This window comes from Xyrauchen texanus, chromosome 40 (assembly GCF_025860055.1).
Source record: "Xyrauchen texanus isolate HMW12.3.18 chromosome 40, RBS_HiC_50CHRs, whole genome shotgun sequence".
Taxonomy (NCBI): domain Eukaryota; kingdom Metazoa; phylum Chordata; class Actinopteri; order Cypriniformes; family Catostomidae; genus Xyrauchen; species Xyrauchen texanus.
Genome location: NC_068315.1, coordinates 2,476,935 through 2,499,612, shown reverse-complemented (window position 1 = coordinate 2,499,612; position 22,678 = coordinate 2,476,935). Strand labels below are relative to the sequence as shown.

At 40.4% G+C, this 22,678-nt stretch overlaps 1 protein-coding gene across 1 annotated transcript in view; it reads left to right on the top strand.

Moving 5' to 3' along the window:
- The window catches only part of LOC127633707 (disintegrin and metalloproteinase domain-containing protein 12), a 120,385-nt gene that overhangs the window by 37,184 nt on the left and 60,523 nt on the right, over positions 1-22,678 (top strand). Inside the window, exon 4 of the mRNA XM_052112973.1 lies at positions 17,454-17,532. Within this exon, the coding sequence (XP_051968933.1) occupies positions 17,454-17,532 (79 nt within the window). The remainder of the gene's footprint in view (positions 1-17,453; positions 17,533-22,678) is intronic.

Below are 22,678 nucleotides of genomic sequence, written 5' to 3'. Positions count from 1 at the left end.
GTTTGTACAGTATATATTGCAATGCTTGAATTACTTCAGATATCAAAGGGGAATTCAAACAAATTTTATGGAAATATTCAAATCAAATATTTCTATATCTCTATTTATCGATTCATGCAATGCTGCGGCACAAAGCTATATTTATCATGTGTGACTTTTGTGAGTGGTAGTTCTTGGTTATATTTATGGGTTATCCTTAGTGGTGTTTCGTTAGTTGAAGATTCATTCATTAGCTGGCTATTGGCACATTAAACTAAGCCATTAACATTCTGTTTGCTGCTGTGGAAACCCATTCAATCCTCTAAAGCAGCTCATAGCCATTACTGCCAATATACCTGTCTATCATGAACTGATGAACCCTCCTGTTGTTTCTAGATTACACACCATTTGAACTATAGACATGAATAATACCTGAAATCATGTGGCTTCTTGAGGTGTGCTATTGCTTCTCTAAGTGACTGGACTTCCGATTTGCTCCTCGATGATGATAAAACCTGTGAAAAAATCCCTTAGACTTCTCTAGACCGGAGCCATAACTAGAGAGCAGAATATAATATAGACGATTTTCAGAAAAAGTCAAATCTAATTAGTCTTTCAACTAGCCTTCTCAAGATCTTTTATGTAAATGGACTGCACTTATATAGCACCTTTTTTAACCTTAGCGGTTGTTACCTAACCTTAGAATGGTGTCCCATTCACTCATACACCAATGACGGCAGAGCTGCCATGCAAGGCACTAGCCTGCCCTTGGGAGTAACTTGGGGTTCAGTGTCTTGCCCAAGGACACTTCGGCATGTGGAGTCATGTGGGCCGGGAATCAAACCACCAAGCCTGTGATTAGTGACCGACCCGCTCTACCACCTGAGCCACAGCCGCCCCGTTTATAAGCTTGTTAAGCAACTTGCACTTACGGGGGGTAAGTGCAAGTGGGGTAATTGACATTGCCTAGGTGTGTCTTTATAAATGTAGTACTAAATGTGCTGCCACTTGCAGTTACAGATGTGCAGAGCTGCTCCGTTGATAACAGATTTAATTTTAGAAGCACTAAATTACAAGCACAGATTGGTATTCTTGGATTACTCTAGTCCGTTGACTAGGATGCAAATTAACATTTGTCCATTTTTTTACATTTTGCACAGTGACTGCATGTTTTTTCAGGAGATATTTATCCTTATATGGTGGACTCGAAAGATGGATTTTGAACTGGAGCCATTTGCATTGTTACGTTTAATAGCCCAACAGGGTAGGGGAGAGACAGAATAGCTCTGTTCCAAAATCTAGTGAGCTGCATTGCAGGGTACTACTTTCATAGACAGCTGACTTCTAAGGCAGCATGCTAAGCATCATGGAACTTCGTAATTGACTGATTTGGAATGCTCGAGATGTGCCGACTTGCCGACTTGCTGCCTGCAACAGGTCCCAGTCACATGAATGGAGGCCTTAAAATGGGGCTCTTGAACACTCGATACTGCTGGTAAAAACTTTAAACACCGTTTACTTTTAAAATTCCATTTAATTTGGGTTTATTTCATTTATAATAAAATTGGAATTGAATAAAGCTAAATCAAGCGTCCCGGCTAGGAGTGTGTGTGTCCTGTCTTCACTCTGACACACAGCATGACCCCAGACTGAGCATCCTGTCACTCAGCGTTTCCTGACCTTTGACCTCATGCGCAGTGATCTGTGTGCTTCATCAGTCTGACAGCAACTGCTGAACCAGATATTGAAACTGACGTTCTGCTCTGGGCTCATCTGAGGGGGATACAAGCTTTCATCCTGTGCAGACAGCCCTGCTAAAAAAATACATGTAGATAAAACAAGACAAGAAAGCAAACAATATCTCATGCATCCACACCACTTGACCAGTGCAATGGAGAACCCATTTCACCCTTAACCGTGAAGATCTGCAGAGTAAATTGATTTAGCTAATTTCAAGGGGGTTTGGATAAGATTGAGAATCCAGTGGTGGATTGTGCTTGTTTTGACAAAAACCTGGCGACCCGAGTTCGATTCCCGCTCATGGCCAACACCAGTGACGATTATCTGAACCGGTCCCGGGCCTCCCCTAGGTTGACTCAGCCTAAAAAATTAGTACCTGGTGCGGTGTGTAAAACATCGCCACTGGGGAGACAAAGGCGGTAGGGCGTGGTGCCGGCCACCCACCCCCTTGTGTACCGTTCCGGCCTTCATAGGTGCTCGCTAACAGCACTTGCCCCTACAGTCTTTTAAGGCTAAATGGGGGATCTTTTTGTGTGGGGTGTGTGTGTGTGTGTGTGGTTTATATGTATATGGTGGAGATGGACACTTTTTTTTGTGTGTGTGTTTTGTCATGCTTCAACACAATAAGACCTTCAAACCCCAAGAATGCAGCTTCTCTAAGTTTCCAAGAGTGTCTTATTTCCTCCAGCATTAAGAATCCATCTCTGATGCATATTAACACCCCATGTCTTTCTCTCAGGCACACACATCCAGCAATTCCTCTCCTTTGGGGTACTCATTTTGCACTGAAGTTCTTTCCCCTTATATCTCAGAGCATACGGCTTTCATCGGCACGTTCAAAGCTGTCCCTGAAGGGAACTCTTGCGCTCAGAACTGAAGCCGAACCCAAGACTTGCGTTCATCACCACGACCACTGTGATGATTACAGCAGAACATCTGCTTTCTACATGAGATGTCAAAGTCCCTTGTTCTCGTAGCTTTTATTGTACATTAAAGAGAGGGAGGGGAACACCAGGGCTGGGCAAAATGCTGAAATTAATGATGAAGTTCACCCAAAATGAAAATTATGTCATAATTTACTCGAAATTAATTTACCACACCCTCAGGATGCTGAATAGGAATCAGCATCCTGGTCAGATAAAAAAAAAAACACCAGAGATGGATTTGGTGAACATGGATGAAGTACCCTATGCCCATGGTTAAATGTGGTGCTGGATCTTTAATGTTGTGGGCTGTTTTTCCGCCAGAGGTCCTGGACATCTTGTTCAGATACATGGCATCATGGACTCTATCATATACCAACAGATAAAATCTAAACCTGTCTTCCTCTGCCAGAAAGCCCTGGTGTTCTCCAATCTCATTAGACATTACAAGAGGAGACTCCGAGCTGTCATCTTGGCAACGTGAGGTTTCAAAAAGTATTGAATAAAAGAGTGCCAATAATTATGGCCAGTGCATTTTAGAGACCTATATTTATTTAATGGAGATACCTCACTCTTCCACCAAGAAACTTGCAAGTTCCCGGACATTTCTAGGGGGAATGGCCCTAGCCCTCACCCTCCGATACAACAGGTCCCAGAATTGCTCAATGGGATTGAGATCCGGGCTCTTCGCTGGCCATGGCAGAACACTGACATTCCTGTCTTGCAGGAAACCAGGCACAAGAACGAGCAGTATGGCTGGTGGCATTGTCATGCTGGAGGGTCATGTCAGGTGAACCTATAGGACGGGTACCACATGAGGGAGGATTTAAAAGAGAATCTACATTCTGGTATTGATTTGGAGTTAATATACAAGTCTTGGAGGAAAGACATCAGTCAAACGATTGATAGTTTATTGATTTATTTATTAGCATGCTGTCATGTTATTCATGCATCTTCTGCGCTGTAATAATGACGCTTTAGTGAAGTTTCAATTAAGACTTTTTGTGAATATACATGTTCTGGATTGAAGCACATGACCGGTTCTTCTGATTCATGAACATTTGAATTCATAGACAAATCTTTGTTTAGACACAAACTCCATGAACCTAAAATAAATCGAGATAAGGATGCTCAACTGTACCCATAGTCTCAGACACAATATATATTGTTCATTTGATTTCAGGTGAATGATGAAAGCAAAACACAATTTTACCAACCAAATAGAAGGACTGGTCTAGACAGCACTTTTCAGAAAAGAATCGAGTTTCTTGAGAACTAACCCAACATGACAGACACACAAATGATCATCTGATGATTCAGAGACTAAAGCATTTCCAGATTTGATTTTCATGTGATCACGAAGCTGAGAAAATGGCAGATCATTTTTGCATCAACAGTATGCAGGTGGGTAGTTATATCCATTTATCCATGAACTGTTTTTTTATGCAACATCAATATTTTAGGTTATTTGCTGTGTGTATAAGGGAAAACGTAATTCCCTACAAAAGGCCATATGCAGAAACTACATAAAAATTGACGTTTTGGCTTAAAGGGATAGTTCACCCAAAACATGTAAATTGAGTCATTGTTTACTCATCCCTGTGTTGTTATAACACCATATGACTTCCTTTCTTTTTCTTGATACAAAGGGAGAAACTGTTCATAAAAGTTCAAAGAAAAAAGGTTCAGTGATGTCATACAATGGCAGTTAATGGTGACCACCTCTTCAAGCTTCATAAAGGATGCAGAAGTATAAATCAGAACTCGTTCTTTGTTCTGAAGGTATATGATGAGGTTCGGTGAGAAACAAACTAAACTCTAATGTATTATATTGTGAAAATCTTCACCGACCGTTGCTCTCCTGTGTAGGTTCATGAGTGTGCATGAGAGTAGCAGTTATGCTGCTCCCGCTTGCAAAATGGGGTGTTCAAGCCAAAACTCATTTTTTATGTTTATCTGTTTTTTATGTTACAGCGATCGTAACATCAGAACACAACACAGCTGCACACAAACCAGAGAACAGAACTTATAAAACATGTCTGAAGTGTTTGAAGATGAAGAGGAGATGCATTTCTATGCCCAGCCTTATTTGTTTGAACTGGAGCCAAATGTTTGCTGCAGGTTCACAAGGTTTTGGGTGAACTATCCCTTTAAATGTGGATTTTTTCATTACTGCGATTTTCATTCAAGGCGTTGTATTGCTCTCAAAATGCGATTGCGAAATGACATCCCTGTTTTGGCATATAGTGCAGGATTATTGTAATCAATCTCATCCCTACTACTTTTAGCAGATGTAGTGCCTTTTGAAAGGTAGACCATCCAGACACTATCAATGATTGTCAAAAACCAGGAAGACAAAGAACTCACATAGTCCCACAGGAGAACACAAGCCTTCATCAGTCCAAAATACAAGGAGATGAAAGATCTTCCAGGAACTATAGTTATGGATTGGAATAGCACACATCAGTGTCTGCCCTCTTTTTCAGCCATCCTGGTTCCAGAAGTATTTTTCCCATTCTTTTTTTTTCATAGGGATTTCTTCATATCCTTCATAAAAGAGTTCTAAGCCATGAACCAAATCAACCATGTTATCGTTAAAACTTTATTTGCCTGTGGAGAAAATAAATGGGATTTTTACTTCCAGAACCAGACTGTTGAACTCTTTTGGGTTGGTAATAATGTGTTGTGGTTTGGCTGGTTAGCATGGCCCAGTGAACCCCTGCTGGTAGATGCCATAACTACACCAACTCCAAATGCATGTTTTACCATTGATGGCCAAAAAGCTGTATTTATTTTTTGAATGGATCCAGTCCTGAATAAGGACATACCTATACATGATTGGTGAACCAATACATAATGCTTCGACTCACTTTGACTTCTTAAACATCGGTATGGTATCCATTAAGGCTGCACGATTGATTAAGTTTAAAATCGCAAGTTGGTCTTGCACGATAAACCTTAAAATGCTGCATTTTAAAATGTAAATAATAAATAAATTGTCACACATTATACATACATTTCTGCATATACTGTATAAATATCTGGTGAAATTATTTATTTTTCACATATCCCAGCTAAGCCGGGGTCAGAGTGCAGGGTCAGCCATGATGGAGCAGATAGGTTCAAGGGCCTTGCTCAAGGGCCCAACAGTGGTGTCTTGAACCCCTGACCTTCTGGTCAGTAACCCAGAGCCTTAAACACTGATGCACCACTGCCCTATAGTAGTAGACATTTCAGTGATTTAGTCAGCCCTGAGTGAACTAGCAGCGCCCTCTACTGCAAAAACAAAAGTGCTTTAGAAGGACAAAATAACCTTTTGATATTTAGTTTTTACTCTTTTTTTTTTTTTTATAATTGTAACTTTTTTTATCTTTCATTGTGGCTTGCCTGCTTTATGCTAATATTGGCCTGTCATGTGTTCAACTGATCCAATATGTTCAATAGGAATATTTATTTTTAGAATAATAATAATACAATAATATATATATATATATATATTTTTAAATGTACTACTTTGTACATTTTTAAAGCATAATTCCTGAGCAAAACAATGATCTGAAAGCGAAATATCAGTATCGGCATAAAGATTTTTGTTAATATTGGTGTCATTTTTGGTGCATCCTTAATAAACAGCACATTTGAAATCACAAAAAACAAAACAAACATGCAAATGACCCATTCCGGCCTTAATTAAGCATAGTAAATTTAGCTTTTGAAAATTTGGAAATGTATCGTTTCCATTTTTACATTATTTAATGTAGTTTGGAATTATATTAATTGGCATTGATTAAAAATAACTAGTTGTCACTGCTGTGATGCTGTTTAAAATATAGCTGTTGAGGGAGTGAATGTAATATAATAAAATCACTATTTTATTTAGCATTTAAGCAATGTTTGATGTTGTCTGTCTTTCACCTCTATAAAAGTTTACCCTGCCATAATTTACTTCTGCTTTCCAAACCCTGAAATTTGAAGTATGTTTTAAAATTATTCAGAAATAAAACCCCTGAATCACCATGATATTAACAGGCATTCTATATAAAAATAAAATAAATAAATATAATCCTATTTAATTAGTCAGTTATTATTAGTGGTGTTTGCGAAGATAAGCATCTCTTTTCATTTTGATCATACTTGAGCTTAATACACCCTATGATCTATCTGCATAAATTGACAGTTCAGCAGGTTTCTGGTTCTTTCGTACTGTTCCTTCCTTCTACCAATTTAGTTCCAGCTCACATTAAGATGATATATGCATGAAGACAGTCTTTGCTAAAGACAACCCTATTTAGAGCCAACTCTGATATTATAGCTGACCCAAACAGAGGTTATGATGAAGAACACAGACTGAGATACCTCATGATAAGCAGTGGCCCGTACACAGAAGATCTTGTTTATGTCAGGTCACATCAGGTTATGTGATGAACTGTCTGAGGTTGAAAGCTGATGTCCATTCTGTCAAGCTTCATTGCAGACGAAGGCTATCGCTTGTCAGATAAGATATCGATCAAAATGATGCGACGTGACCACAGTCTAAAGAGATGTAAATTTGTGCCTACCTGTTCAAAGGAGACATATCATAGAACATGGGATTTCCATTGCGCTCCTGAAACATGATTTTGGCATTTTTCAGAAGAAAATGTGAGTGGAGCTTACCTATAAAATAACGTGATGTCAGGGTGTTATCGGTTGTTACCAGAGCTGGACTGTTAATATGGCATACCGGGCATTTTCCCGGTGGGCCGACGCACTTTGGGGCCGATCAGGGGGTGGACTGGCCATCGGGAGAACTGAGAGGGCCGGTGGGTCGGCCACGAAATGGCCCGAATGGGCTGTGGTAAGCTGAAATGAGCCACTGTTTTATGCAGAATGGACCACATATTGGAGCCGCGATATGCAGAAAAGGCCAGTGAAAAAGTGTACAAGTGCTGTTCACACATAACATAAATATGGAATATATAGGTAATGATACAACTTCTCATTAAAGGTGCTGTAAGTGATTTTAGCATTCTGAAGGCTTCACGTGACTTGAGCTGTGTCTTGTTTTTAGGGGAGATATTATGATGTAGATAGAGAAGAAAATAGATTTTACAGGTTTACTTTTAGTCTAATACTTTATTTTAATTATATATTAATATAATTATACGTGTCAATTTTCATTCCTACCCTCACCTATGGTCATGTAGGCTGGGTCATGACGGAAAGAACTAGGTCGCGAGTACAAGTGGCCGAAATGGGCTTCCTCAGAAGGGTGGCGGGCTTCTCCCTTAGAGATAGGGTGAGGAGCTCAGTCATCCGTGAGGAGCTCGGAGTAGAGCCGCTGCTCCTTTGCGTCGAAAGGAGCCAGTTGAGGTGGTTTGGGCATCTCGTAAGAATGCCCCCTGGGTACCTCCCTAGGGAGGTGTTTCAGGCATGTCCAGCTGGGAGGAGGCCTCGGGGAAGACCCAGGATTAGGTGGAGAGATTACATCTCCACTCTGGCCTGGGAACTCCTTGGGGTCCCCCAGTCAGAGCTGGTTAATGTGGCTCGGGATAGGGAAGTTTGGGGCCCCTTGCTGGAGCTGCTGCCCCGAGACCCGACTTCGGATAAGCGGTTGAAGATGGATGGATGGATGAATGTTACATACTCTACTGAGGTACTTCAACTTGGGAATTAACCTTACTTGTGTTTGAACATCATGTTTTCAGGCAAATTGGCAAAAATGTTTTAGACAAATTATGTTAATTTCCATTGAAGCAAAGAATTGTGGGTTGTGAGTGCCCAAGAAGGATACACCTCATGCATCCTCCAAATTCCTGTGAAAGATGGTCGCATTCGAAGGTTGCATTCAGAGTGTCCTACTCGCTTTTCTGATACAAGATAGCCTTGATGACGTATGCGACTGTGATGACGTGATCTCCGGAGGATTCAGCTTTCGAAATGAGACACAGGCTTAGTCATTATTTAATTAGCCACGCCCCCTCATTCCAAAACCCCGCCCTCCAAAGATAATTTTGAGACCAATACCGAGCAAAAGAGCAGGATTTTTTGTTCCTATGGCTGTCAAATTCAACAGTGCCACAATAGTGCCCTCAACTGACAAACATTATGAATCATAGCCTTAATAATCCGCTTCAAATACGAGAACGAGAGAACGAGCAAAATGATTGACAAGTGAAAAGCATCAATGTCCGCAGTCCCATGACACATTTTTGTTTGCTGTTTACAATGTCTACAGCGATCACAGAGAGCAGTGGAAAATGCTGTAAATTTGCTCAAAAAGGCTGCATGTGTGAAAGGGGTTATTGTGTGGGTTTGTTTACATTTGAATTTTTGAATTTTTTGACAGCTCGAGATATTTGATCGCCCGTTGAGCAAAAACCGTAATTCTGATCAGTTAGAAAAGTCAAAGAACCCTGTGTCAGAACAGCCTGAAGGTCTGTGCCAAGTTTGGTGAATGTTGCTTGAAATCTCTAGGAGGAGTTGCAATCAGAAATGTTGTTCTTGGTTTAGGGATTTTGACTGTAAAATAACAGTGTGTTGGCTTTGTCAAGCCAACATAGTAAGCCTGTAAATAAATATGAAATGCTACAAAAGTGGAGAATACGGTACATTGAGGTATATTCTTCCCTTGGATGTGAGTCAACATTTACTACAGAACAGTGTTTGAGTTTTAGATTCACTATTTCTCATGTTCTCATGTTATAAAATATGCATTCCTGTTGACTGTATTACATTATTTACAACTTAAAATGCAACTTTTTGGCATTCAATAACACTTCCAGCTTCGGCCACTGGGGGTAGTGATTTGAAATTCGGTAAGCATTGACCGATTTCAGCTGAAGAACTTTCAGCATACTGTTGCCGAATTCACAGTGTGATCAGTCTGTCTTGACAAACAAATGTATAAAGAATACATTGGACATGATTTGGTGTGGAATTCATCAGCCCTGCAATGAGGCAAGCGTTGCACACCATCCACCATCTGGCCCTGTAACTGTTTATTAGTTTACAGCTCAGAAACTGGCAACACTGTCGGTCCTGCCATTGGGTGTATTTCCAAGGATTATTGTATTTCGACAAATCTCCCAACACAACGTTTTTTGGATTATTCTGTAAGTGGTCCAGAAACTGGATACAGTATTCGGAACTTGTCCCTAAGGGATGATTTCATGGCCCCTAAACCCATAGTTCGACATAGTTGTACTGAAGGAGGTCTGCCAATTAGACCAATTGTTTAATCTCAAATAACAATATTTTTTGTACAAAAAGACAAAAATTATGAAACTCCTGTAAACTATTAATGTTGTTGCAAATCTGTATGACTTTGGGTCTGTGCAACAGAAAAGGAGATGTTAGGCAGAATGACAGCCTCAGTCACCATTCACTTTCATTGCAACCCCCCCCCCAATTTTGACATAGTTTGCATACTGTGGCTTAATGTACAACAAAAACCATTGAAAGGTTATCGCGTTCCACTTGCGATAAACACTATTTACTACAGAAACAACAACACTTAAATCCAGTGAGAAATACATTATTTTCATACACTGAAACATATTCTGTTGACAAAAGATAGTGTTTTTTTAAATATATACAGTACACTGATGGTATAGATTACTATACTGCTGGATTGACTGGTTGTAATTATGAAATGACATCAATTGACTTTTCTTTGTGCTTGTTGAGGTAAGTACTCGATTTTGATATGTGGAGAATGCTAGAGCATTCATATGTGTTTCATTCATATGAGTAGTTTTTAAAGTGTTGGTTTGTGGTTGCTGGGCTGTTCTGGGTGGTTGCTGTGGTGTTCTGGGTGGTTGCTAGGGATTTGCAGTTTTATTGTTATGAGTAGTTTTTAGTGCATCGATATGCAGTTTCTAGGGTGTTCTGTGTGGTTGCTAGGGATTTGCAGTTTTATTGTTATGAGTAGTTTTTAGTGCATGGATATGCAGTTTCTAGGGTGTTCTGGGTGGTTGCTAGGGATTTGCAGTTTTATTGTTATGAGTAGTTTTTAGTGCATCAATATGCGGTTGCTAGGGTGGTCTGGGTGGTTGCTAGGGATTTGCAGTTTTATTGTTATGAGTAGTTTTTAGTGCATCGATATGCAGTTGCAAGGGTGTTCTGTGTGGTTGCTAGGGATTTGCAGTTTTATTGTTATGAGTAGTTTTTAGTGCATGGATATGCAGTTTCTAGGGTGTTCTGGGTGGTTGCTAGGGATTTGCAGTTTTATTGTTATGAGTAGTTTTTAGTGCATCGATATGCAGTTGCAAGGGTGTTCTGGGTGGTTGCTAGGGATTTGCAGTTTTATTGTTATGAGTAGTTTTTAGTGCATGGATATGCGGTTGCTAGGGTGTTCTGGGTGGTTGCTAGGGATTTGCAGTTTTATTGTTATGAGTAGTTTTTAGTGCATCGATATGCGGTTGCTAGGGTGTTCTGGGTGGTTGCTAGGGATTTGCAGTTTTGTTGTTATGAGTAGTTTTTAGTGCATCGATATGCGGTTGCTAGGGTGCTCTGGGTGGTTTCTATGTTTGTTCAAATTTCTATACCTAAGTATGCATGGTAAAATCTAGTTAGTTGACCTTCGATATTGGTATTCCACATAACCACAATTTTGTACTTGATAATTTTGAGTTTGTTGTACTGGAAGCCAATTTTTTAAAGAATGTAAAGAAGTAAAAACTTAAGCTTAAGTAAAGTAAACTATTTTTTATTTACAATTTGAGATTAGTATGACTATTTACCGTGTGAACAATAATAATAGTGATGCTAACTTCAGTAAAAAAACACTTCTTAAATATACTATTTATCTATCATCGGTCATATGCACTATAATTGAAGTTTTATGTGCTTTGTATGTTTTGTCCAACACCTTCCTCTTACTACCAATAGTGATATTTTATCGATTTCATGTCCTTTGTTGCCCTTGTCATCAATGTCCAGGGAAACAGTCGTCGTGGTCGAAGGTAAATGGAGGTCTTTAATAGCGACTCTGCGTTACTAATCCGTCTTCCAATTATCATCTGAGAGGACAAGCAGATGTGTAAGACGATAAAGAGGAACTCGTTTCTCACTCGAGAGCGAGCTGTGACCTGATTTCTCCCGTGAAACATGAGAAAACTGCGCTTTGTCCTTTACAAGCCTTAACGACTTCACTGCAGCTGAATCTGCGAATCGGCAGAATTTGATGAAGAGGAAGATTTTCAGTGAATTATGATTTAAATTTCAGTCTGTTTCTTGCACACAGTGTTGGGGATGCTACTTTGAAACTGTGGTTTCCCAAGCTACTCTTAAATATTTCAACTATAGTCAAACTACACTTTTGAAAAAGTCGTTTTCCAACAAAAGCTATTAACAAAAAATAACTTTATATTGATCGCTATTCAAGGATGAAACCTATTAGACATCTATTAGATGACATTATTTAATTCTGCAATCTGAAGTTTTATAGTTATGCAGTCAGCCAATACTATAGTTAATAAACTACAAATATAGTTATATTTATAATATACAACAGTTAGTTCCGGTCCTCGTATCTGATTGGACGAGAGACATTCCATGAGCACTGATGGTGTGACACCATCATCACTCGGACGCTTCATTGTGTGTGTATCACTCCGCTTGTGTTAATACTGTTTTAAACTAAAGTGTAAGTGTAGTGCAGATGTGTTAGGAGTTACTGTCTTTATTTTTGGAATTACACTTGTTAGCCAGCAGGTGGTGGCAAAAGATCATTTTTGTGTGTAATATGAGCCAGTTGGTGACGTAAAGTGAATCCGTTTACATAGAACAGCGCTCTCTGTGAGTTTCCACGTTGGATACACACTGTTTAAAATGGCGGAGGACATCGCTGTTTCTATAGTGAATGACATTTGGGCACCGGCTACTGCGAAATATAGAGGAATGCCCCGCTTGGATGTCTATATTCCACTGAGAAAACTGACCTTCAGAAAGCTGACAGCATCTCTGATTGGGTGTGGCAACAGGTGATCACACATGCTCCATGTCTCTCTCTCTCTCTTTCACACACACACACACACACACACACACACACACATGTTGTGTTTCCATGTTTTATGGGGACTTTCCATAGACATAATGGTTTTTATACAGTACAAACTTTATATTCTATCCCCTAAACCTAACCCTACCCCTAAACCTAACCCTCACAGAAAACATTCTGCATTTTTACATTTTCAAAAACATAATTTAGTATGATTTATAAGTTGTTTTCCTCATGGGGACCGACAAAATGTCCCCACAAGGTCAAAAATTTCGGGTTTTACTATCCTTATGGGGACATTTGGTCCCCACAAAGTGATAAATACACGCTCACACATACACACACACACACACACACACACACACACACACACACACACACACACACACACAGACAGACAAACACACACATCCATCCCTCTATCCTTGTTTATCCAATTACTTGTTAGAAACAGCACAAGCCATGATACTGTTTCTGAAGTGAACATTTTGAATTACTAATGGAGGCTTGGAAGCATAATTTGTTTTGAACCAGCAACGGCAGATTCTGATTCGTCACGTAATAAAGTATTTCCATGCACAAATGCATTTTTATGACCGTACTCAGTTTTTCCTAATTTTTTAAAATGTACTTGTTCATTGAACTGTTGTATATAAACAATATCACACTCGCAATCGTGCTGTATGGCCCTATATCAGCACTGCTGTAATTACCTACGGCACTCGGCCTGCGGCCAAATCACAGCGGTGCTGATATAGGGTCATATCGCACTCTTGCTCGTGTGATATTGCTTAAATATCATCCTAGTTATATAGTAAGATTATGTTGCTTTTTAATAGATTATCTCAATTGGGTGACAACATTTAGTTGAACGTTTACATTTATTCTAAATACAACAAATGAAATTATACACTGCACTGTTTTATATATATGAGTCGAAAACATTGTGATAAACAGCTGTAATTAAGCAAATATTTCGCTTAAAATAATGAACTGCACATGGGCTCTAGTAAATAGAGGAATAGAGGAATCATTTAATTTAAATAGTTTATTTACATGAACTGTCTAAACTAATCTATTCACTAAAATGAATTGACTTCCCAATGCACAACACTATTTTATTTTATTAGTCTGTCTGCTGCTTTTCGTCTCTAGTTTTCTTTCTAGTGAGAACACAAAGCATTAACTGTCCAGGGAAACAAAAGCGTCCCGCTGTGTGGCTTGTTCGCCCAGTGAGTGATGATTTTTTGCTTTTGGCTTATGCTGCAGCCATCTTTCAACAGCATGAAAAGTGGAATATTAAATTTTTTTTGCTAATTGCTAATATTTCGCTCTGTTTGGTCCCTGCTCGAGTGAGTAATTGAAAAATAAATTAGAAAATGTATCGATCACAGACGCATTGTACTGCTGTGTTTGAGAGGATATATTTGAAATTATTTGTCATATTTCACCTCTTACATTCGTGATAGGTTGGTGTCCGGTGTTCTCACAGGACATGGTGATTTATGACATGGTAATCTAATTATATCTAATGTTAATAAAGTGTTGGGTTGCATCTCGTCTAGTTGTGGCAAGTGGTTTTAAGCACCTTGCAATGTAAATTAAGGTTAGTAGTTGGTCTCTATGGGTACTGTGCAGTGTTATACACAGTTTATAGATGAAAAAGCATTTTGGACTTACCTGTTTTATAATATACATTAATTAGAAACTCATCTTCATTGCATCAGAACAAAGCATTCAAAATGAGCCATTTTCGGTTATTTGAGTGTACAGTATGGGACACATTGTCTCTGTGTACCTTTGTGTTTTTTGTTAGATACTAAATGCTGCCTTTTTATCTAAATTGTTCTCAGTTTTTCTTGGAAACCTTACTGTTTTTTTGGTAAATGTTCTGCAGTGGTTTCATGTTTTAACTAATGTTACTCTGCTCTGCATGGCGAGTTTTACTTCCAGGGAGATTAATATGAATGCCTAATTCAGTTTAAGGGAGTACAGGTTAAAACTAAAAAGGGAACAATTTGGAGAGACAAGATCACCTCAGCTACAATCCACCTACTGCCCAAAAGTTGAAAATTAACAGCTCTAAAAATGGCAATTAAGAAGCAAATATCTATGCAATAACTATTAAATATTAGGCTCCTTTGGCACGATTGCATACAGTTGTCTGTTACCATTGGTATGAATTGTGTTAAAGTAAAACATTGTCACATAGTTATTGTATTTTCATGATTCATCACTGCTGAGATCGGTCATTCTGTGAAGGAGTGAATAGGCTGTGTGTGTTACTGTTGGACAGCGATTCGGTGACACTAGGTTAAAGGTTTGTAAAGGTTGTCTGTGCTTACCGAAATTCAAATCACTGCTCCCAGTGGCAGAAGCTGGAATTGTTGTTGAGTGGATTGGCACGTGTGAGCTCCAGTTTCTGGGTGAAATGTCCACAGAGTGGCACCAAAAGCGAGTTGTATACATAATATAATACAGTCAACAGGAATGCATATTTATTACCCATACGCCCTAACTAGGGCCCTGGGATTTCCACGATGTGCAAAATGCGGATGGAATCACGGAATCCATCCATCCATCCATCTTCAACCGCTTATCCGAATTCGGGTCGTGGGGGCAGCAGCTCCAGCAGGGGGCCCCAAACTTCCTTATCCCGAGCCACATTAACCAGCTCTGACTGGGGGACCCCGAGGCATTCCCAGGCCAGTGTGGAGATGTAATCTATCCACCTAGTCCTGGGTCTTCTCCGAGGCCTCCTCCCAGCTGGACATGCCTGAAACACCTCCCTAGGGAGGTGCCCAGGGGGCATCCTTACCAGATGCCCAAACCACCTCAACTAACTCCTTTCAACGCAAAGGAGCAGCAGCTCTACTCCGAGTTCCTCGCGGATGACTGAGCTCCTCACCCTATCTCTAAGGGAGAAGCCCGCCACCCTTCTGAGGAAGCCCATTTCGGCCGCTTGTACTCGTGACCTAGTTCTTTCATGACCCAGCCTTCATGACCATGGGTGAGGGTTGGAACAAAAATTGACCGGTAGATCGAGAGCTTTGCCTTTCGGCTCAGCTCTCTTTTCGTGACAATGGTGCGATAGAGCGAGTGCAATACCGCCCCCGCTGCCCCGATTCTCCGGCCAACCTCCCGCTCCATTGTCCCTCACTCGTGAACAAGACCCCGAGGTACTTGAACTCCTTCACTTGGGGCAATACCTCCTTCCCTACCCGGAGTACGCACTCCATCGGTTTCCTGCTGAGAACCATGGCCTCAGATTTAGAGGTGCTAATCCTCATCCCATCTGCTTCACACTCGACTGCCAAGCGATCCAGTGAGAGCTGAAGGTCATGGACAGATGATGACATGAAGACTACATCATCTGCAAAAAGTAGCGATGAAATCCCCAGCCCACCGAAAAAACTATATTTATTAGGGGTCTACCTAACCCGAAACCTCACCGTCAGTGGAGTAAAAATTTAATTTTAGAGTGAAAATGCAAACTTGGATTCGTGCTCGCCATTGATAACATAAACACAATTACTTCCTGGTTTCCTCGAGACCAGAACCTATGGTTCTTAGATTGCTTGTGTAAAGCGCTATTAGTTGCACAGTAACAAAACACACTTTAATTGATGCAGAGATGTCTCATGGGACATGGCGCTTGGGAGTAGCAGAATGGGGCTGATCTTAGGGTACCGGAATAATTGGTAGAAACACGTCAAGCTCCCGTGTGATCCTTTTGGAGCAACTATTTGAGTTTCCATTCTGGTCTATCAATGTGGTGTCATCAGTTTCATATAAACCCTCCCTCAAATGACTCAAAATACAGTAAACTGATTGGTGGCTTTGCATCTCCATCAGACTTCCTTTCTAAGGTGCAATGTGGACTAGACTTTATGCTGATAGTCAAAAGTCTGGGCAGGCGACACTACGTATGACCCATTCAGTGGGTTTTTTTCAGGCAGGGTAATTTTCCTTGACTCAGCAATGCTGTAATCGTCCTCATGAGTCTGTCACTTTCTCCAGGGCAGGTTTTAGTTAAGAAAGAACAGCTGCTTAAGAACAAATGAAGGGCAGATGTTGTAATTACTCACAGGGCCTGATCAAAACATTATCTCAGCAGAGAGAGAGAGAGAGAGAGAGAGGGCGAGAGAGAGGGCGAGAGAGAGAGAGAGAGAGAGAGAGAGAGGGAAAGAATTAGGACATCCTTTCACAGTCTGAGGGGTTCTTTATGGCCCCGGCTTTGATACGTGATCATTTACAGCTGATTGTGTTTTAACAGATTGTACAAAAAAGAGAGAAGGAACAGAGTCACAAGGACCATGCCCAAAATCTGCAGTTTTATCATTTATATCAAAAAACTGAAGTACGTTTTGTGAACTGTTTTGCTTGAAAAGTGTGCTTTGCTATTTCTCTTTAAAATAAATGCTACTTGGATTGATATTTTGTTGTCTAATGCAATGACATTCATACATTAAGAGTGGCATACTGTACATATCTAATATAAAACATTGTTTGTTTGTGTCCATCTGTGTATTTGTTTGCCATCACTGACACACAACGCCTGCAACCTCACAGGACACAGTTTCTGTTCAGTGGTTACATCTGTTTTTCCATGCTGTTTGATTTCACATTGATGGCAAACAGAACTGAGCTGTCATATATTTGTTTCCTCTAAGCGGCCAGCCAGAGCGATACAATGTTTCTAAAGAGACCAAAGTGTGGCTGCTTCAATATTCTGTATTCACAAATGTGGTGCACGGCAAATGCAAGACAAAAGACTGCTGATGTGAGCACTTTATGTGAAATTGAGTTTTCTTTCTTGTGTTTTACAGAGGTCTGTTTGCTAGTCACTACAAAGAAACACACTATTTGGAGGACGGAAGTGTGGTCACCACCTCACCAAACATCACGGTAAAATTAAATTTCACTTCCATCCAGGGCTGGACTGGGTAGAGGAATTGGCCCGGGATCTTACATGGCAACTGGCCCAAATGTTGAACTGGGGGGGGGGGGGTTGTGGTCCTGCATAACGCTGCAGCTCATTGTTGCTTATCGGCACGTTTTGCGGCCGAACCACCGGCACGCTCGGTTCTCCAGATGGACATTCCACCCCTGATCGGCCCAAAAGTGCGTCGGCACACCGGGAAAATGCCCAGTATGCCAGATTTCCAGTCCAGCCCTGCTTTCATCCAAAATCTAAGGTGCTGTCTTTCTGTCTGTTTTTTCTGTGTCTCGAACTATTTATCCATTCATGCACATAATTAATAGCAACCTGGTCTCATAGTGAAAAAATAAATTTTTGCAAAACTTGTTATATGTATCTCCAGGCACAATTTTTTTAACGTCTCATTTATATTTTAAAACACTATTGGTTAGGTTCAGGCAAAAGTTTTACATTAAGGAGGTATGTTTTAAAAATATCCATCTAAAATTCACCTTAAAACCTCATTTGAATACGACACCATTTTACTCGCTTCTGGCTCCCAGCTGGACATTTCACTGGAAACCTGCAGCCAAACGTGTTATACAGCACGTACATTTTGAATTGCAAAAACGTTGTCATGTTCACGTAAATTTCATGAGATCAGGCTGCTTAATAGAGCACCAAATCAATGTATTATATGAGAAAGATTTTGGAATGGTGCCGGGTCATAGACACCAAGTGATCGACAGAATGTCCCGTCGCTCATTGCGGCTGGTTAAGACAAAAACTCTGATTAACATTGAAAAGATACCTTTTATCACTTGTCATTTGGCATCTGATTAGGGCACAGTGTGTATGTGGCTGCCTTAGCCTCTTCAGTCCCTCTCCGTTTCATTTACGAGTACTCTTGTTCAAACAAATAAGGCTGGGCATAGAAATGCATCGCCTCTTCATCTTCAAACTCTTCAAACATGGGGGCCTGGGCAGCTCAGCGAGTATTGACGCTGACTACCACCTCTGGAGTCACAAGTTCGAATCCAGGACATGCTGAGTGACTCCAGCCAGGCAACAAAATTGTCTCAGTTGCTAGGGAGGGTAGAGTCACATGGGGTAACCTCCTCGTGGTCACTATAATGTGTGGTTCTCGCTCTTGGTGGGGCATGTGGTGAGTGTTGTGTGGATGCCATGGAGAAATGCGTGAAGCCTCCACATGTACTACATCTCCATGGTAACGTGCTCAACAAGCCACGTGATAAGATGTGCGGATTGACGGTCTCAAATGCGGCGGCAACTGAGATTCGTCCTCCGCCACCCGGATTGAGGCGAGTCACTACGCCACCACGAGAACATAGAGCGCATTGGGAATTGGGCATTCCATATTGGGGAGAAAAGGGGAGAAAACCCCCCCCCCCAAAAAAACAACTCTTCAGACATGGTTTGTAAGCACTGTTCTCTGGTTTGTGTGCAGCCGTGTTGTGTTGTTACTGTTGCAGGGCGATAGATAAAGAACGTTTTTCCGCTTGAACGCCCCATCTTGCGAGCGGGGGGCTGTGTATTATGTTGCTCTTATTAGGCAATATATTTATTGCATGATAAAATGTGTTTTGTACGCTAGCGTGTATTCAAGGCACAAGGAAAGTATGTTAATACATACATTTTAAGAAATATTTTTCAACAATGGACTGCATGAAATCAATATAGATCTTTCTCAATTTTATCATCTCGGACAACCTTGTTGGTCATTAATACATATTTTAAGCTCCCAAATTTACTGACAAAATGCTTCTGACCTTCTGTTTTACCTCAACAAGACCTGCCGTTAAAATCTCATGGTATCACTGATCTCTGCCCTGAACAAATGCTGGATGATACTGAGTCAACAGCTTTAGAGTTGAGGTAGTGAAGACCGGCCACCGGAGGAAGCCAAACCACCCATGTTGCACCTCTGTGTGTTTTCAGCTTTAGATTGTAGCTCAGATTACTAGTCTGAGAGTCACAGACACATTGAGCCCTGAAGGCAATGACCCTGTCATCTTCAGTATGCTTTCCAACTAGCCCTGCCAGACAATTTGAGCACTGATGCCTTAAATCTGTGCTGAAACACTTTATGTAAAGAAAGCACATGGAAATATAGAAAAAGAGAAGGAAAGAGAAGGAAGTTCCCTAAATGTTCCAGCAAGGCAGAGGTAAACACTAGATTTGTGTTTCACAACACTGTGAGGCAATATGTCCTTGTTTTATTTTGATGGAAATCAAGAGTTTTAGGTCAATCAAAAACAGCCAAACTGGGACGGGAATGCTGTGCTGAGTTGGAGCTTGATAAAGATACACACTCACTAAGAGGGACATTCCACCACAGAAGATAAATATTTGTACTTAATGCCTAAAATATTTCGGTAGCATTTGAATTTAGGTTCTATTTATTAAAATTAGAAACAGCATTAATTTATATAAATATAATTGTTCATTGGTAAATGAACAGCACTTTTTTATTAACCTTAGCGGTTACCAAAGAGCTTTACACTGTGTCCCAATCACCCATCCACACTCACATTCACACACCAATGGTGGCAGAGCTGCCATGCAAGGCACTAGTCTGCCACTGGGAGCAACTCAGGGTTCAGTGTCTTGCCCAAGGACACTTCGGCATGTGGAGCCGTGTGGGCCAGGATTCGAACCACCAACACTGCGATTGGTAGCCGACCCGCTCTACCATCTGAGCCACAGCCTATTAGCTTTTATTGTAAACTGTTACTTCATGTTAAGGAATGTAGTGCTGGACTGGGAAGAGAAATCGGGTTCGCTGTCCTTTTCTGCATATCGTGGCGCCGTTTTGTGGTCCATTTGCTTATCACGGCCTATTCGGCCCGTTTCGCGGACGCACCACCGCACCACCCGCTCGGTTCTCCCACTGGCCAGTCCGCCCATGATCGGCCCCAAAGTGCGTCGGCCCACCGGGAAAATGCCCGGTATGCCAGATTGCCAGTCCAGCCCTGATGTAGATAAATAACGTTAACAAATAGAAACGTATTGTATATAGAAATTGCTCTTTGTTAGTGCAATCTTTTGAAAAATGACTTGGAAAATGAATTGGTGTAAAGGTGTGGGAAAACTAGTCTTTATTCCAATCAATTTCCAAAGCGTAAATTCAGGTTTTTCTCATTTTTGCACCATTAAATATTACTGCATATCTTTTGCTCTAAAAGGAAATAGTTGAGCTGTTCTGATGGGGTTCAGAGCTGCTGCAGTCAAAGGAGTGTGTGTGTGTGTGTGTGTGTGTGTGTGTGTGTGTGAGTGTGTGTGTGTGTGTGTGTGTGTGTGTGTGTGTGTGTGTGTGTGTGTGTGTGTGTGTGTGTGTGTGTGTGTGTGTGTGTGTGCGTGTATTTATCACTTTGTGGGGACCAAATGTCCCCATAAGGATAGTAAAACCCGAACTTTTTGACCTTGTGGGGACATTTTGTCGGTCCCCATGAGGAAAACTGCTTATAAATCATACTAAATTATGTTTTTTGAAAATCTAAAAATGCAGAAAGTTTTCTGTGAGGGTTAGGTTTAGGGGTAGGGTTAGGTTTAGGGGATAGAATATAAAGTTTGTACAGTATAAAAACCATTATGTCTATGGAAAGTCCCCATAAAACATGGACACACCAGTGTGTGTGTGTGTGTGTGTGTGTGTGTGTGTGTGTGTGCGTGCGTGCGTGTGTGCATGTGCATGTGCATGTGTGTCAGACTCTGCTCAACGCCGTTATGAGCGGGACTTTAATAACTCATACATTACAGTGGTAAAGAATGGATTTAAGTGCTGTGACATTAAACATATTATTGAATGGAGCTCCTCTGGTCTGCTGATCTCTGATGGTTCAGTGCGATCACATGCATCATCTCTCAGCTGTGACTCACAGTATGTAGAGACCAAAGCCAAGTGAAGCTGTACAGTGATTTAACAGGGTGATCATACACCATCTGTTACACTTCTTTACATCACTGGCACCAACATGTTACGCTATGAGGCTATAGTTGTTGTATATGTAATATGTTTTCAAATGCCTTTTTTGGTAAAGATTTGACTGTTTTAGCTTTGTCCCAGACCCAGGCTTTCATTATTAAACTAGGAAAATCCAGAATTGCCACATACATGTTTAAAACTATACGTCAACAACAAAGAGTTAAACAAACATAAATCATTTTGATATTTATTGTGTGAAAATGATTTCTTTAAACTTTTCTAAAAAGGATGACTGTCCCAAAGGCGTCATTTCCCAGACCAAGCAATGTTGCCCTCAATATCCCCCCTTTCCAAAAGTTAGTGTACTTGTTAACCAAGTGGACCAAAGTGTAAGTGCATGCTTAAGATGATTTTTATACCATAAACTAACATTTCTTTAATGTTTTAGTCTGTAAAACAAACGTATATTGAATGCTCTCTAATGGCTCTCTTAATGGTTACGTTGTCTATTGTAGTGGTAATTTGTTGGTTTTATTTTTCATTCACATTTTTGTGTGTTCATTATTTATTATTAATAGTTATTATCATATATTTGGTAAACATTGCAGTCAGAGATTTCATTAGATTACATTACATTAGATTTAACGTTTCCACTGTTGTTTTCTACTGTAGGGAAAGAGAAGATACAGCTCATTTAATACAAGTCGACCCTATATATTATAAAATGAACGATCATCAACCTGACTCTTAGTCTTTTCTTCTTTTAGTCCGTCAGCATCTGTAAATCCACTCCGTTTGTTCATCTGTATGAAGCAGTCAGACACATCTGCTTTCCAGACCTGTATAGTCTACCAGTATTTTATTTGGGATTCAACTTTTAATCAACGTGCCAAATTTGTGACCGTAAATTGGCAAACAAAACAACTTCCTTGAAGTTACAACACAAGTCTGCAACAAGGAGATGGCAGGGTTGAGTTAGCTCCCAGTTCACATCAATAAATCAGTATGTTGAAGTTGAATTGATCAATGTGCTTTCAGAAGGAAATTGGTGCTTTAATTCGCCAAAGTGGCATTCAACTGATCACAAAGTATCATCAGGACATTACTGATGTAAAAAACAGCACCATCACTATTTGAAAAAAGTCATTTTTTATCAATCTCAACAGCAACATCACTCCAACAACTTA